At 49.5% G+C, this 15251-nt stretch overlaps 1 protein-coding gene across 3 annotated transcripts; it reads right to left on the bottom strand.

Annotated features, from left to right (window-relative positions):
• Positions 1-223: 223 nt before the first annotated feature.
• On the bottom strand, positions 224-12101 carry LOC103164616 (PWWP domain protein). 3 transcript variants are annotated; one of them, XM_008666314.3, is made up of 8 exons: positions 11745-12101; positions 10601-10739; positions 7758-7843; positions 7619-7661; positions 7468-7524; positions 7311-7380; positions 798-1474; positions 224-700 (listed from the first exon to the last, which is right to left on the bottom strand). In XM_008666314.3, the coding sequence occupies exons 2-8, from the start codon at positions 10721-10723 to the stop codon at positions 668-670; spliced, it is 1089 nt and encodes a 362-aa protein (XP_008664536.1). In that variant the 5' UTR covers positions 10724-10739; positions 11745-12101; the 3' UTR covers positions 224-667. The 3 variants fall into 3 exon arrangements, with proteins under 3 accessions (XP_008664536.1, XP_008664535.1, XP_008664534.1); XM_008666313.3 differs by having other exon boundaries at positions 224-724; positions 11745-12014; XM_008666312.4 differs by having other exon boundaries at positions 224-705; positions 11745-12014.
• Positions 12102-15251: the final 3150 nt, after the last annotated feature.

The following is a 15251-nucleotide window of genomic DNA, read 5'->3' as shown; positions in this document are numbered from 1 at the left end:
GACACTGCCATTCAGTGGCGTGCTAGGAATTACGTGACACCTTGTGATCGTGTCGCCCCGACAGGCTCTCTTCGACGCGTATGGTGTTGCTCCTCTGGACGGCAGCCTCACCGTCACTGAAGGATCTCCAGGCGAGAGGTCAAGCAAGATTTGATCCATCAGTTCAGGAGGCTGCCCATTTGCAGCGATACCCGTTGCTTGAACATGCAAAACTGCTGAATGCTGAACTGAAATGCCGAAGGGGGCTAGTAATAACATGGTGATGGGGGTGCACAATAATACATAAGGTTCAACGGCACCACATTGGCCAATGTCGCACAGTTGCGTAGAAGTACAGAACCAACCGCGTGGTTACATAGCAATCAAACTCAGTCCAAGTCTTCTGGATAGATTAATAGCAACTGCTACGTAATTCAGCAGATCAGGCGCAATATATAGGCGTCTCCCAAAAGCAAGCTGAATGGCAGCAGCGATACTAGGCATGGTGCGCAGAGGACAGGACTGCAAAACGCTAGGGGGGCTCACGGACTGTTTCTTAGGGCGCTCATAAGTGAATTAGAGTTTTTGACGGCTGGCTGCAACCTCTTCATTCCTGCCAAACGGAGATCCTGATGGAGGGATCAGAGCTAGGGTTTGCATGATCCTGTTCTGCCTATTTTGGCGTGCGCTAAGCTGCCCCGGCGTCATCGCCATTGTTCCCCTGCTCTGAGGAAATTTCGTCAAACTAGCAAGTAAAAATTTGGGAGGTCATAAAAGCAGTTGGGAAGTGCGGGTGTGGGCAAATGGGATCAACTTACAGGGGTATTCCCTTTCACGGCGAGGGCATTCTCAGTTGCTTCATCTCTTCGCCTTTCTGTGGCATTGCTAGACTCACCCTCCACTCCGCTGCCGCTCTGCTTGGAGCCTCGTCCACCTTTCGCGGAAGCATCACCGCCGCCGCCGCCGACCATGCTGTCAGTAGCGTTACAGATGCCATTGATCACTTCTTCCACATAAGCCATCTCAGCATCGTGCTCCTTGTCAACGATGTCCTTGAACAGTATGTTCCTGACCATCGCTTTTATTTCGGTATGAGGAGCCGAAGTTCCATGTTGCATTGAACCTTGAGCTGCACCATCGCTTCCAGGTACATCAGCGAGTGGTTCTGTACTGCCCTCGGCTGCATCTGGATGTTGCTTGGCATCAGATCGTTGCCTCAACCCTTCCCTTCTGCCTACCGAAGCGCTTTGAGCAGCAGACTTCTGTCTCTTGTTCCTTAAACCTTCAGCTGAACTGCCACTATAATTTTTATCAATGGCATCATGAGTAGCACTTGATTGTCTTACATGCCCACCCTTTTTTTTCCGAGCACCTCCAGTAGTTGCATTGCTCCCACCATTTTGGTCTTCCTCTCCATTATATTGTTGCTTCAGACCTTCTTGTTTTCTGGCTTTTCTAGAAGAGGTCTTCTTTGAGGTCCCTTTGTTGTCACCGCCTGAAATTTGAATTTAGAAAGTTCAGATGCATAGGAACTGAAGTAAAATAAACTAATTTGCTTCATTGGAAACAAGTTCAAAATTGAACATATTTCACGAAACCAAAAGCTTAAGTGAATATAGTTCTTTTTTTAAAGAAAAAACTCAACCTGCACGGTAAGACATTCCATGAAACGACCACGACCGAAGCCGGGCCATAGGCTTGTGCTTTGGCATGGGATAGATGAGGGGATTTTTTAAACCCCAACCTCAAATTCGCTCCCACAGGGAGTCAAAACCAGGACCTAAAAAGTGCCATTCAAGCCATCTAACCAACTCAGCTAGAGGTGAATAAAGTTACATGTTGCATATCTGATATTTAATGAAACCATTGTTTATAAAAATAAACATACAATGTTTAAGCAACCATAAGATGGATTTTACTCACATAAACACTATGCCATATAGAATCTGTTCCCAAAAATGACTAATCTCAATAAAAACTGAAAATATCCTTGTCACAAGAATCATAGTAGAAAAGAGAGCGGTGAACAATCAAATGATCAACCACAAGGAAAACCATGTTGAGTATACAGAACGTGTATGTGTGATGTGCGGCCGCACATACACCAGGCGCGCGCGTGATGTGCGCAGGGGAGCAGAGTGCGCAGCCAGGACACAGGAAGGGAAGGCAAGTGGCTAGAAGGAAAGTTAGCCACCTAATTAGTTGTTTCCTGTGTTAGTTATTTCCTTATTAGTCGTTTCCTTGTTAGTTATTTCCTTGTGAGTTGTTACCTTGTTAGTTATTTCCTTACTAGTTGTTTCCTTGTTAGTTATTTCCTTATTAAGGTTAGCCTACAATGGAGGACAGCTGCCCCCTCTGTGGCTATATAAGCATGTATGTGAGATCATTTGGAATAAGAAATAAGTCAGTCCTAATCTCCCTCTCTTCTCTACAACCGACGGCCGAGGGGTATAACCTCGCCGGCGTGACGGGCAGCGGCTACGAGTTATGTAGCCGGGGTCCGGCCAGTCGGGGATTTGGTGTCCTTGACAATCTGGTATCACGGTCTCGTCGATCCTCGCCCACCCGCTCCAACCACGCCCAGCAGCCGCCAACGCCACCACCTTCCCCAGCCTCCACCACAACCATGGCCGAGCCCACCATTGCCGACGTCCTCGCTGAGTTGCGGGCACTCCGCACAGACGTCAACACGCTGCAGTCCGACATGGCAGCCATGAAGGACAAGTCCGCGTCGGCCTCAGACAACGGGGGCCATGGTCGGCGACCCGAGGGGCAGCGCGACCACGATCCGTACATCCAACACCGCAAGTGGGACTTCCCCCGCTTCGACGGCTCCGTCGATCCGATGTTGTTCATCAACAAATGTGAGTCATACTTCCGGCATCACCGCACCTTGGGGGAGGAACGTGTTCGGATGGCATCATACCATCTGGACGACGTCGCGCAGCTGTGGTACAGCCAGCTTGAAGAAGATGATGGTGCCCCGTCATGGGGTCGATTCAAAGACTTCCTGAATGAGAGGTTCGGACCTCCACTCCGTTCCGCGCCGCTGTTCGAACTTTCGGAGTGCCGGCGCACCGGATCTGTGGAGGAGTACTCAAATCATTTCCAGACGCTCCTGCCCCGTGCTGGTCGGCTGGACGAAGCTCAACGAGTACAACTCTTCACCGGAGGCCTCCTCCCGCCTCTCAGTCATGCGGTGCGCATCCATAATCCGACTACGCTCGCCGCTGCGATGAGCCTGGCGCGGCAAGTGGAGCTCATGGAGCTCGAGCGACCGCCGGTACGACAGGGAGCGCGCGGTCTACTTCCGCCACCGCCGCCTCGACCCGCCCTGGCCGCGCCACCCCAGCAGCTGGCTCTTCCAAACCCGCCGGCGGGTAACGACCAGGGACGACGCGAGGGCAACCAGCGGCGCCTCTCTACGGTGGAGCAGGCGGAACGACGTCGCCTTGGCCTTTGTTTTAACTGTGACGAAAAGTATTCTCGTGGCCATAACAGGTTTTGCAAGCGGATTTTCTTCGTGGACGGGGTTGAGATTGATGACACCGAACCCATCACCGACGACGGGGACAGGGACGCCCCTGCTTCTCGCTGCAGGCGGTGGCTAGTGTGTCCATGACGGACACCACGCAGCTCGCGGTCACACTAGGGGCCGCCCAGCTCGTAGCCCTCCTCGACTCCGGCAGCACCCACAATTTCATCTCCGAAGAGGCCGCTCGGCGATCGGGTCTTCCGCTCCAACAACGTCCCCGCCTAACGGCCATGGTGGCCAATGGTGAGAAGATCACCTGCGCCGACGTCATTCGCAAAGCCCCACTACTCATCGTCGGTGCTGCGTTCCCGGCAGAGCTGTTCGTCATGCCCTTGACCGGGTACGACATCGTCCTCGGCACCAAATGGCTCGGCGCGTTGGGGCCCATTGTCTAGGACCTGGCCAACCGGCGCATGTCCTTCCAGCGTGGGGGCCGCACCATCTCATGGGCGGGCCTATCCACGACGTCGGGCCCGGCGGTGTGCGCCTTGTCCGCTGAAGAATCACTCTTGGATGCTCTCCTCGGAGCGTTTGCAAGGGTCTTCGCCACTCCAACGGGACTGTCCCCCAAGCGCGCACATGATCAATGCATCCTGCTGAAGCCCGATGCACAGCCGGTCGCCGTGCGCCCCTATCGGTACCCAGCTGCCAACAAAGATGAGTTGGAGCGGCAGTGTGCAGCCATGATGGAACAAGGGATCGTCCGACGCAGCGACTCCCCGTTTTCGTCGCCGGTCCTCCTTGTCAAGAAGGTCGATGGATCCTGGCGCTTCTGCGTCGACTACCGGGCCCTGAACGCCATGACGGTCAAGGACGCCTTCCCGATCCCGGTGGTGGACGAGCTATTGGATGAGCTCAACTGCGCCAAATTCTTCTCCAAGCTCGACCTACGGTCGGGATACCACCAGGTCCGCATGCGACCCGAGGACATCCACAAGACGACATTCCGCACGCATGACGGCCTATATGAGTTCCTGGTCATGGCGTTCGGACTCTGCAACGCGCCGGCCACATTCCAAGCCCTCATGAACGACGTCCTGAGGCCGTTCCTCTGTCGCTTCGTCCTCGTATTTTTTGACGATATTTTGATCTACAGCAGGACTTGGGCAGATCACCTCAGGCACCTGCGTGCTGTCCTGGAAGAACTGCGCTGTCACCAGCTCTTCGTCAAGCGCACCAAATGCTCCTTCGGGGTCTCCGCCGTCGCCTACCTCGGCCACGTTATCTCTGCGGCGGGCGTCGCCATGGATCCCGTCAAGGTGCAAGCCATCCATGATTGGCCGACGCCGCGATCCGCCCGTGGCTTCCTCGGTCTCGCGGGGTACTACCGCAAGTTCGTACATAACTATGGCACGGTGGTCGCGCCCCTGACGGCGTTGCTCAAGGAAGGTTTCACATGGGATGACACAGCGGCCACGGCGTTCTCCGCGCTCAAAGCGGCGGTCACATCGGCACCAGTCCTCGCCATGCCCGACTTCGCCAAGTTGTTTGTCGTCGAATGCGACGCGTCAACCATCGGCTTTGGGGCGGTCCTGATCCAGGAGGGCCACCCGGTGGCATACTTCAGCCGGCCAGTAGCGTCGCGCCACCGCGCGCTGGCCGCCTACGAGCGAGAGCTCATTGGCATGGTCCAGGCAGTTCGGCATTGGAGGCCATACCTGTGGGGGCGTCGCTTCCTCGTCAAGACGGACCACTACAGCTTGAAATACCTCCTCGACCAGCGCCTCGCCACGATTCCGCAGCACCACTGGGTCGGCAAGCTCTTGGGCTTCGATTTCACAGTGGAGTACCACTCCGGGGCCACGAATATTGTCGCCGACGCCCTATCCCGCCGCGACGAGGAAGGAGAGCTGCTGGCCATCTCTGCGCCCCGGTTCGACTTCATCGAGCGCCTCTGCCATGCCCAGGCCACCGATCCGGCGCTGGTAGCCGTCCACGATGAGCTCCAGGCGGGGACCCGCACGGCGCCGTGGACCATCACTGACGGCATGGTCGCCCTGGAGGGGCGCCTCTACATCCTGCCAGCATCGCCACTACTTCAGGAAATCCTGGCCGCGGTCCACGACGACGGCCATGAAGGCGTTCATCGCACGCTGCACCGCCTGCGGCGTGATTTTCATTTCCCCAACATGCGTCGTGTGGTGCAGGACTTTGTGAAGGCGTGCGCCACATGTCAGAGGTACAAGACTGACCACCTGAGGCCGACCGGGCTGCTCCAGCCGCTGCCCATTCCATCCAGCGTGTGGGCCGACATCGGCATCGATTTCATTGAAGCACTGCCCCGGGCGCAGGGCAAGACAGTAATCCTCTCCGTCGTCGACCGCTTCAGCAAGTACTGCCACTTCATCCCGTTGGCACACCCCTACACCGTCGAGTCCGTCGCCCAAGCGTTCTTCAGCGACATCGTCCGCCTTCATGGTGTGCCGCAATCCATCGTCTCGGACCGCGACCCGGTGTTCACGTCGACATTCTAGACCGAGCTCATGCGGCTCACTGGCACCAAGCTCTTCATGTCGTCGGCTTTTCACCCGCAAACGGATGGACAGACGGAGGCCGCCAACAGGGTAATCGTCATGTACCTCCGTTGTTTCACAGGCGATCGTCCTCGGCAGTGGCTTCGCTGGCTTCCGTGGGCCGAATACACCTACAACACGGCTTTCCAATCGTCGCTCCGGGAGACGCCGTTCCGTGTGGTCTATGGCCGCGACCCGCCCTCCATCCGCTCTTATGAGCCTGGTGAGACGCGTGTGGCAGCTGTGGCACAGGAGATGGAGGACCGCACGGCTTTTCTCGCCGACGTCCGCTACCGCCTCGAACAGGCCCAGGCGGTCCAAAAGCGTGTCTATGATTAGCACCATCGTCCGGTGGAGTACCAAGTTGGGGACTGGGCACTACTACGACTCCGGCAGCGCCCGGCAGCATCACTACCACGGACCTCCACCGGCAAGCTCAAGCCTCGGTTCGTTGGACCGTATCGCGTCCTGGAGATCATCAACGCCGTGGCTGTCCGGCTCAAGCTTCCGCCAGGGGCCCGCCTCCATGATGTGTTCCATGTTGGAGTGCTCAAGAAGTTCGTCGGCACACCACCGGCAACACCCCCGGCATTACCCCCCACGCACAACGGCGCTGTGGTGCCCGTGCCAACGGCGGTCACAGTCGGGCGCCTGGCTCGTGGGATTCGCCAGCTATTGGTCCAGTGGCAAGGTGAGCCAGCTGCGTCAGCAAGCTGGGAGGATTACGACGACTTTCGTGCTCGCTTCCCTGATTTCCAGCTCGAGGACGAGCTGGTCTTCGACGGCGGGAGAGATGTGATGTGCGGCCGCACATACACCAGGCGCGCGCGTGATGTGCGCAGGGGAGCAGAGCGCGCAGCCAGGACACAGGAAGGGAAGGCAAGTGGCTAGAAGGAAAGTTAGCCACCTAATTAGTTGTTTCCTGTGTTAGTTATTTCCTTATTAGTCGTTTCCTTGTTAGTTATTTCCTTGTGAGTTGTTACCTTGTTAGTTATTTCCTTACTAGTTGTTTCCTTGTTAGTTATTTCCTTATTAAGGTTAGCCTACAATGGAGGACAACTGCCCCCTCTGTGGCTATATAAGCATGTACGTGAGATCATTTGGAATAAGAAATAAGTCAGTCCTAATCTCCCTCTCTTCTCTACAACCGACGGTTGAGGGGTATAACCTCGTCGGCGTGACGGGCAGCGGCTACGAGTTACGTAGCCGGGGTCCGGCCAGTCGGGGATTTGGTGTCCTTGACAGTATGCATTAGATTGCACAGCAAAGAAGAAAATGTTCACCTTTTGAGTTGACATCTTCCTCTTCATAACCATCCTCATAATCACTGCGCAAGTTAACGCCAGAGAGCTCCTGTGTCATGAGATTAAACAAATCTATCAAAAAATCTGAACTTACTCATAACATATCTACTGTAAACTGTGTGTGTGACTGCTCTACCTTCTCAAGCACCTCACGGAATGCTTCCATTGCGCTCTTGTTTTCTTGCTTCAGCATCTGCATACATGAATTTATATGGCAAATCCTAATTATCACGACTATAGAGCAAGATCCATATCACTGCCCATATGAGACAGAAGCTTATGCATACCATTTCAAATTCTGAGTTAGACTTCCAAGGGTCTACATATAAACTGAAAGTAAAACAACAGAAAGAATTTTAAAAATGCCACAAAGAATATCATTACGAAAATAAAAAGAAAACTCTAATGTGCCTTAGGATCCCTTACTATTGACATGTTCCATAGAGCCGAACTAGGCAATCATACTTGTCTTTCTTCTTAGGCTTGCTACCAACACATGATTCATCAATGACCTTGAGTTCAGAAAGAGAAATTGGGTGTAATTAGATACAGGGAAGTTAGAGCCCAGAACAAGTAACAGTAAAGACAATAGTAAAAAAAGAGTCCCCAAATTTGTCCTGAGTTCCAATCAAGGTCCACAAACTCAAGATGCATATTCTGGATGTCATGCTTTGGTGACACTTGCATTGCTCAGTGAGGAGTTTTCGGACTTGCAATGCACTGTTACTATATAAGCTAGGACCTTGAAGCCATGTAGTACTTCCATCAACAATCAATTCATTTTAACCCCCTCCCAACCACCCGAATACACACAAACAACAAGCCACATAGGCAAAAACATTAAAAGTACCTACTAAAGTATAAGTACAGTATTTCTAAACCTTTTACTTATTATAATTAATTTGCTAATTTTGGCCCTTTCAACTCTGTTTTGTTTTATTGTTTGTTTACTTGAAGCTTCTAAAACTTGTTCCTCAGGATTTCAGATATTTTATTGGACTTCCTTGCATCATAATATATCTCCAGAATTTTTTCCTGAATTTTCTAGAGGTGCTTGAATGTTTTTACATATGCTATTAACAGTTATCTGGATTATTCCTTCAACTGGAAACTTATTTCAGAAATTTTAAAGAAACTAAACTAAACCTGGTCATCAACCCACATGGAAGTGACAGTAGCAAGCCAGATAGGCAGTTGGGCTGATGTGGACCAGTTGGGCCTAGCTGAAAACCCAGGACATGTTTAAGGTCCCAAATATGCATTTTTTGAGAGTTCATAGACTTAAATGAGATCATAAGTATGCTAAGGTAATGGCAGATAAACTATAAAGGTTCAGGGCCTGAGGGTAAAATTCAGTCTAAAAAACTATTGTCTTGACTTCAGATCGTACATATGATAAGGTGATGACAAATGAACTATAAATGTTGTTCATTTCAATCAACAATAACAACAACAAAGCCTTTGTCCCAAGCAAGTTGTGGTAGGCTGAGTTAAAAACTCAATAGAACTCATAAGTCAAGGTTTAGGACTTCAGGCACATGGATAGTTGTTTTCTATGCACTCATATTCAAGGCTAAATCTTTAGGTATATCACATTCTTTCAAGTCTCCTTTTATTGCCTCTTTCCATATCAACTTTGATCTTCCTCTTCCTCTCTTCTCATTGCTATCACGTTGTAAAACCCCGTCCACTTTCGGACCGGCGTACTTACTCCGGGCAACTCTCTAAGATAATAGACCATCTTCACAAACCAACACGAGTCTTTCATCCGCACTTTGTCCTCACTCATGCGCACCCGAGAAGATTTCCTGATCGGTCACCCATCTCAAAATTGCTCTAGGCTCAGCATGCTTAACCTAAAGGTTCTTTCGAGACATGCTTCCGAAAAAGAAGATGCAACTTGTTGGTATGAGTATTCTATCAATCCTATTAAACCATAGGCCAGGATATCACACAATCCACCTGGGCCAGGATATCACAATCCACCCCCTTAGAAGACCGATGTCCTCGTCAGTCAACCCCAAGCCAGAAACCTCCCCTCTTGGCCACGTTTGTATGCCTAGTGTTGTCATATGCCATGTCATGTGACCACTTTGGGCCCACACGCGGCATGCGCCATTTACCCGAACCCCTAGCACACACACGCCCATGAAACTGCGAGGGTCGATCCTGATGCCATTTGTAACACTCCGACCACTTCTGGACCACCGGTACTTACTTCTAGCAGCCCTCTAGGATCATAGACCATCCCCACAGACCAACACGAGTTTTTTGTGCGCACTTTGTCCTCACTTGTGCCACCCGGGAAAACTTCTCGGTCAGTCACCTATTCCAAGATTGCTCTAGGCCAAGCACGCTTAACCCAGAGGTTCTTTCGAGCTAGTCTTATACACACATTTCAAGATCATGTGAGGTTGTCATGTGGGCCTAATCATACTATGAGCCATTGGCAAAAGTTAACACTATTGGAGAGGTTGCCTTAGGCTATGGCCAGCAGATCGTCCATATATCCGTGCAAAACACTGTTTTGCAATGTAGAATGTATTGTTTATAGAGTAGAATTTGAAATAAGAGATGTGAATAAGTAAGCTACTGGAGATAGCCTTAGAGCTAGTAACTAGCTCTTACTGTTGTGGGTGCCCTAAAGCCTTCCTGACATGTTGCATTACCTACTTGAGGTCCTCCCAACTATTGTATTGTGAAGCGTCTAGCGCTGCCACTGGTCCTCCCCCGATGCATCTTCTGCTTCCCAATCCCGTTCTATGTGTCCACTGCTGCTGCCGCCCCTTCCAGATCTCCCCTCCCCTTCCTCACTGCTGCTCCCCCCCCCCCCCTGTAGATCCCCTGTGTGAGATCTGCTGCTGCTGCCCCTTCAAGAGCCCCTCACAGATCTCCAATGTTGCAGAAGGTGGCTGATAAAGAAAGCTGTGGTGCCCACAAGAACCAGAGCCAATAGGGATGGGAGCAGAGATGGGTGCTTAGCCTTGCCTGTTCTTCCTCTCTTCTCTCTCCGCTGCTCTCATTTTGCTGATTTTAGGCCATGGCAAAGAGGACACCCAGGTTTTTTTCAGCACCTGGACACCTAGGCAACAACATAAAAACCATGCTTCCTATCTAAAAAAGGAATCTGTCCAGTGTTTAGTTCTGATATGCCATAAGCAACAAGGACATTAGTCATTAGCAATCTAAAGTGCTATCCAGTTACGCGAAACAAACACACTTTCTGCAGTAAGAGGTATGCTAACAAGGTGCAGTGTCATAAGTCATACCTGGGATGGCCACCATGAAGAGCCATTGTACTTAACCCATGTTATATCTCCCAATCGAAAATTGTGTCTTAACTTATTTTCTGGACCAGTGTCACGTTCTTCATCTGCATTTTCAGTCACCATACTGATCAATGCAAACCTGCATCACCACGGGATAAGGAAAATGTTAAGAGATTTTCCACCAGGGGAGCTGGTTGATTTTTTTTGAATCCGCAAAGGGTTTGTGTGTCATTCATTAATAGAAGAAAAAGGAAAATACAAACAGGGAGACAATACTAGCCTCTAGAGGCCGGTGTAACTGAATCAAGCATTGCAAAGATAATCCAGGCAATTGCACTACCTATCTGATGTTGAAACCAGTTTTCTGAAAGGCTACAGCTCATTTTATGCTTATATAAGCCTCACATGTAACCCATATATAGGAATTCTCAGGAAAACCTTGGTAAAATAGCTGATTCAGTTATGAGTTATGAAAATCATAAGGAACACATGTGATGTTGTCATCCAAGGCTATACCAGATGATTTTGAACCTACACATGCATTTCCATCCAATGTGCACTGAAATCAAACTAGACTCGCTCATTTTATGTTCAGATTCATAAGCAGCTTCTTAGCGAAGCAGCGAGACACAGCCCAAACTAATGCAACACCATCTAGTACTCAGTTACTACTTTCCTAAACCAATGACTACTACCTGATGCAAAATCATAAAAGTATCATGACGTTTCAACATTTCACAGTTCAAAAAAGTTGAAACCAGGGGCTAGCTTGACATATACTATTAATCAGAGAACAGCTCTGGTTGTACACAAAGAATGATGGGCAACACGGAAATACAGCAAAGGAAGCATATGTTCTTCATCATCTCCGTCACTGCCCGGTCGCCAGAGATCAGCAGCATAAGAGGTACCACAGACGCTCGGAAGCATATAATCTAGATCTACCAAAGCCCAACGAAGGGACCTCAGCCCTAGCGAACAGGGACGGACCCAGTAATACTATTTTGCAAAAAAAAAACGAAGTTCGTAGGCATATATACACTTGTAAATTGGTCAGATCTGAATAAAATGGCCAAATAGCTTAAGTTAGGGTTCGTGTGCTCGATTTCACACAACAGGAACGGAAGAGAAAGGGTGGGCATACCTGGTGAGTCTCGTCGCTGGCGAATGACAAGACCAAGACCTGGAAACCTCACCCAGCTGCCGCACGAGGAGGAGAGAGAGAGCGCACGCCGGCAGAAGAAAAGGTTGAGAATTGAGAAGTGACCTGCGAACGGGCCTCGCGCTCCGAATCACTGTCGCGGTGGGGGCGAGGTGTGTCAGTGTGTGATGCTATCTCCAGCTGCTCAACAGTGTTTTTGAAGACCCTATGCACGATTTATTGGACATAGCTGATTGAAGGAGTTCAAAATACGATCTAAATTGATCCAGCCCGCACATGGGGATAGATTACAACAACATACCCTATTAGGGCTGATTCGGTTACATTAATCTAGAAGAGGATTGGAGGGGTTTAATTCCCCTCCTAGTTATTTTTGACTATGAGAGGATTTAATCCCCTCCAATCCCCTTCTGGATTGGTGTAACCGAACATGCCCTTAGGGCTTGTTCGGTTACCCTAATCCAGAAGGAGATTGAAGAGGTTTAAATCCCCTCCTAGTCATTTTTTACTAGGAGAGGATTTAATCCCCTCAAATCCCCTTCTGGATTGGTATAACCGAACATGTCCTTAGAGGTGAAACGATCGGAAATGGTCAATAAACACTAAAACCATTTCTATTTTCATATTTTTTCCTCGGAAACGAAATAAAAAAGATAACTCCAGAAACGAAAATGACATCAGTAATTCGAAAATATCGGAAACAAAAGTTCGGTACAAAAATACACCGGTTACAATCGAAATCTAAAAAATTGATCGGTAGGTATGATGTCATAATAAATATAAGACAAGGTAATACAATAATAAAATTATTGTATGTATTTAAATAAAGCAACAATAACTCTAGTAGAATACTAATATAGAATCAAGATGTGCATAATGACATGACATTGGCATTCTAAATGTGCTCCTACTACTTGGCATAGTCAGTATAATTGGTGTCTTCCTAGTCCTTCTCAGGTTCTCGTGTAAATTATGAATATATGTACCGAGAGTAATAATTGGTAAGAAAACATAAATAATATTGAGAACATCTAGAGGGGATGAATAGGTGATCTTGTGAAATCAAACACTAAATAGCCACAAACTTGATTATATAAAAGTTAGTGCGAGTTAATGAAAGGGAAATAGGGTCCAACCTTTTCCTAAATGTTTTTGGTGGTTGAATTGCCCAACACAAATAATTGGACTAACTAGTTTGCTCTAGATTATAAGTTCTACAGGTGCTAAAGGTTCAACACAAACCAATATAAAGTCCAAGAAAGGGTTCAAATAGAAAGGAGCAAAACCCACCGAAGGCTGCCCGGACAGTGTTCGATGCACCACCGGACAGTGTCCGGTGCACCAGGGAGATTAACTCCGAACTTGTCACCTTTGGGTTTCTAGGAATGCCACTCCGCTATAATTCACCGGACTGTCCGGTGTGCCAAGCGGAGCAACGGCTACTGCGCCAACGGTTGTCTGCAAAAGTGAACAATGAACACTACAGTGCGCGGACAGCGCGCGCAGAGTCAGAACAACGCCAGAAGGCGCACCAGACAGTGAACAGTGGTTGTCCGGTGTCCCCACCTGTCAGAGCTCCAACGGTCGAACCCTAACGGTTGGGTGACGTGGCTGGCACACCGGACAGTGTCCGGTGCACCCATCGGCAGACAGCCTCCCCAATGGTCATTTTGGTGGTTGGGGCTATAAATACCCCCCTCAACCACCACACTTCAAGGCATCCAAGTTTTTCAGACATCTCACTCAATACAAGAGCTAGCACATTCAATACAAGACACAATTCAATTGAATCAAAGCCTCTCCAAGTCCCAATTCTACTCAAAGCAATTAGTGACTAGAAGAGAGAGTTTTGCTCGTGTTCTTTGAGCTTTTGTGCTTGGATCACTTTTCTTCTTTCCCATTTCTTGTTCTCAACACCTTTATAATCAAAGCAAGAGACACCAAGTTGTGGTGGTCCTTGTGGGGTCTAAGTGACCCATTTGATTGAGGAGAAAAGCTCGTCGGTCTTTGTGATCGATGGAGAGAGGGAAAGGGTTGAAAGAGACCCGATCTTTGTGACCACCTCAACGGGGAGTAGGTTTGCAAGAACCGAACCTCGGTAAAACAAATCACCGTGTCATCCGCTGTATTTCTTCGGTTGATTTGTTTTTCCCTCTCTTTTGGACTCGATTATATTTCTAACGCTAACCTCGGCTTGTAGTTGTGCTTAAGTTTATAAATTTCAGATTTGCCTATTCACCCCCCCTCTAGGCGACTTTCAATTGGTATCAGAGCCCGGTACTTCATTAGAGCCTAACCGCTCGAAGTGATGTCGGGAGCTCACGCCAAGAAGGAGATGGTGACCGGCGAGAAACCAGTCACAAGCCATGGGAATGCTCCATCGGGGGAGTCCGGCAACAAGAAGGGGGAGGAATCACCTCCCCGCGTCAAGTCGCACCGGAGTGGCGACAAGAAAATGAAAATGAAGAAAGTGGTCTCCTACGAGACCGATTCTTCGTTGCCTTCCACCTTCGGCTCCGACACGCCGTCCGTCACTTCTAAGCGTCATGGGCGCAAGAAGTTTAGTAAGATCCCCTTACGCTATCCTCGCATTTCCAAACGCACTCCTTTACTTTCCGTCCCACTAGGCAAACCACCGGTTTTTTACGGTGAAGATTATTGTATGTGGAGTGATAAAATGAGGCACCATCTAACCTCACTCCACGCTAGCATTTGGGACATTGTTGAGTTTGGAGCGCAGGAACCATCCGTGGGGGATGAAGGCTATGACTCGGACGAGGTAGCCCAAATCCGGCACTTCAACTCCCAAGCCACTACTATACTCCTCGCCTCTCTAAGTCGAGAGGAGTATAATAAGGTGCAAGGGTTGAAGAGTGCCAAAGAGATTTGGGACGTGCTCAAGACCGCGCACGAAGGAGATGAGGTGACCAAGATCACCAAGCGGGAGACGATCGAGGGGGAGCTCGGTCGATTCATGCTCAACCAAGGAGAGGAGCCACAAGCCATGTACAAACGGCTCAAGACCTTGGTGAACCAAGTGCGCAACCTCGGGAGCACAAAATGGGATGACCATGAAATGGTCAAGGTTATTCTAAGATCACTTGTTTTTCTTAATCCTACACAAGTACAATTATTTCGTGGTGATCCTAGATATAAGCTAATGTCTCTCGAGGAAGTTATAGTAAAGTTTGTGAGCTTTAAATTGATGATCAAAGGCTCCAAATAAATCATCGAGCGAGGCGCCACCTCCACACCCGAGGTGCAACCCATCGCATTCAAAGCGACGGAGGAGAAGAAAAAAGAGTCATCATCAAGTAGGCTCCCCATCGACGCCTCCAAGCTCGACAATGAGGAGATGGCGCTCATCATCAAGAGCTTCCGCCAAATCCTCAAGCAAAGGAGGGGGAAGGATTACAAGCCCCGCTCCAAGAAAGTTTGCTACAAGTGTGGTAAGCCCGGTCATTTCATTGCAAAATGTTCATTATCAAG

The sequence above is a fragment of the Zea mays genome, chromosome 1 (genome assembly GCF_902167145.1).
Source record: "Zea mays cultivar B73 chromosome 1, Zm-B73-REFERENCE-NAM-5.0, whole genome shotgun sequence".
NCBI classification, from domain to species: domain Eukaryota; kingdom Viridiplantae; phylum Streptophyta; class Magnoliopsida; order Poales; family Poaceae; genus Zea; species Zea mays.
The sequence above is the reverse complement of the archived record's forward strand: the minus strand, read 5'-3'. Positions and strand labels throughout refer to the sequence as shown.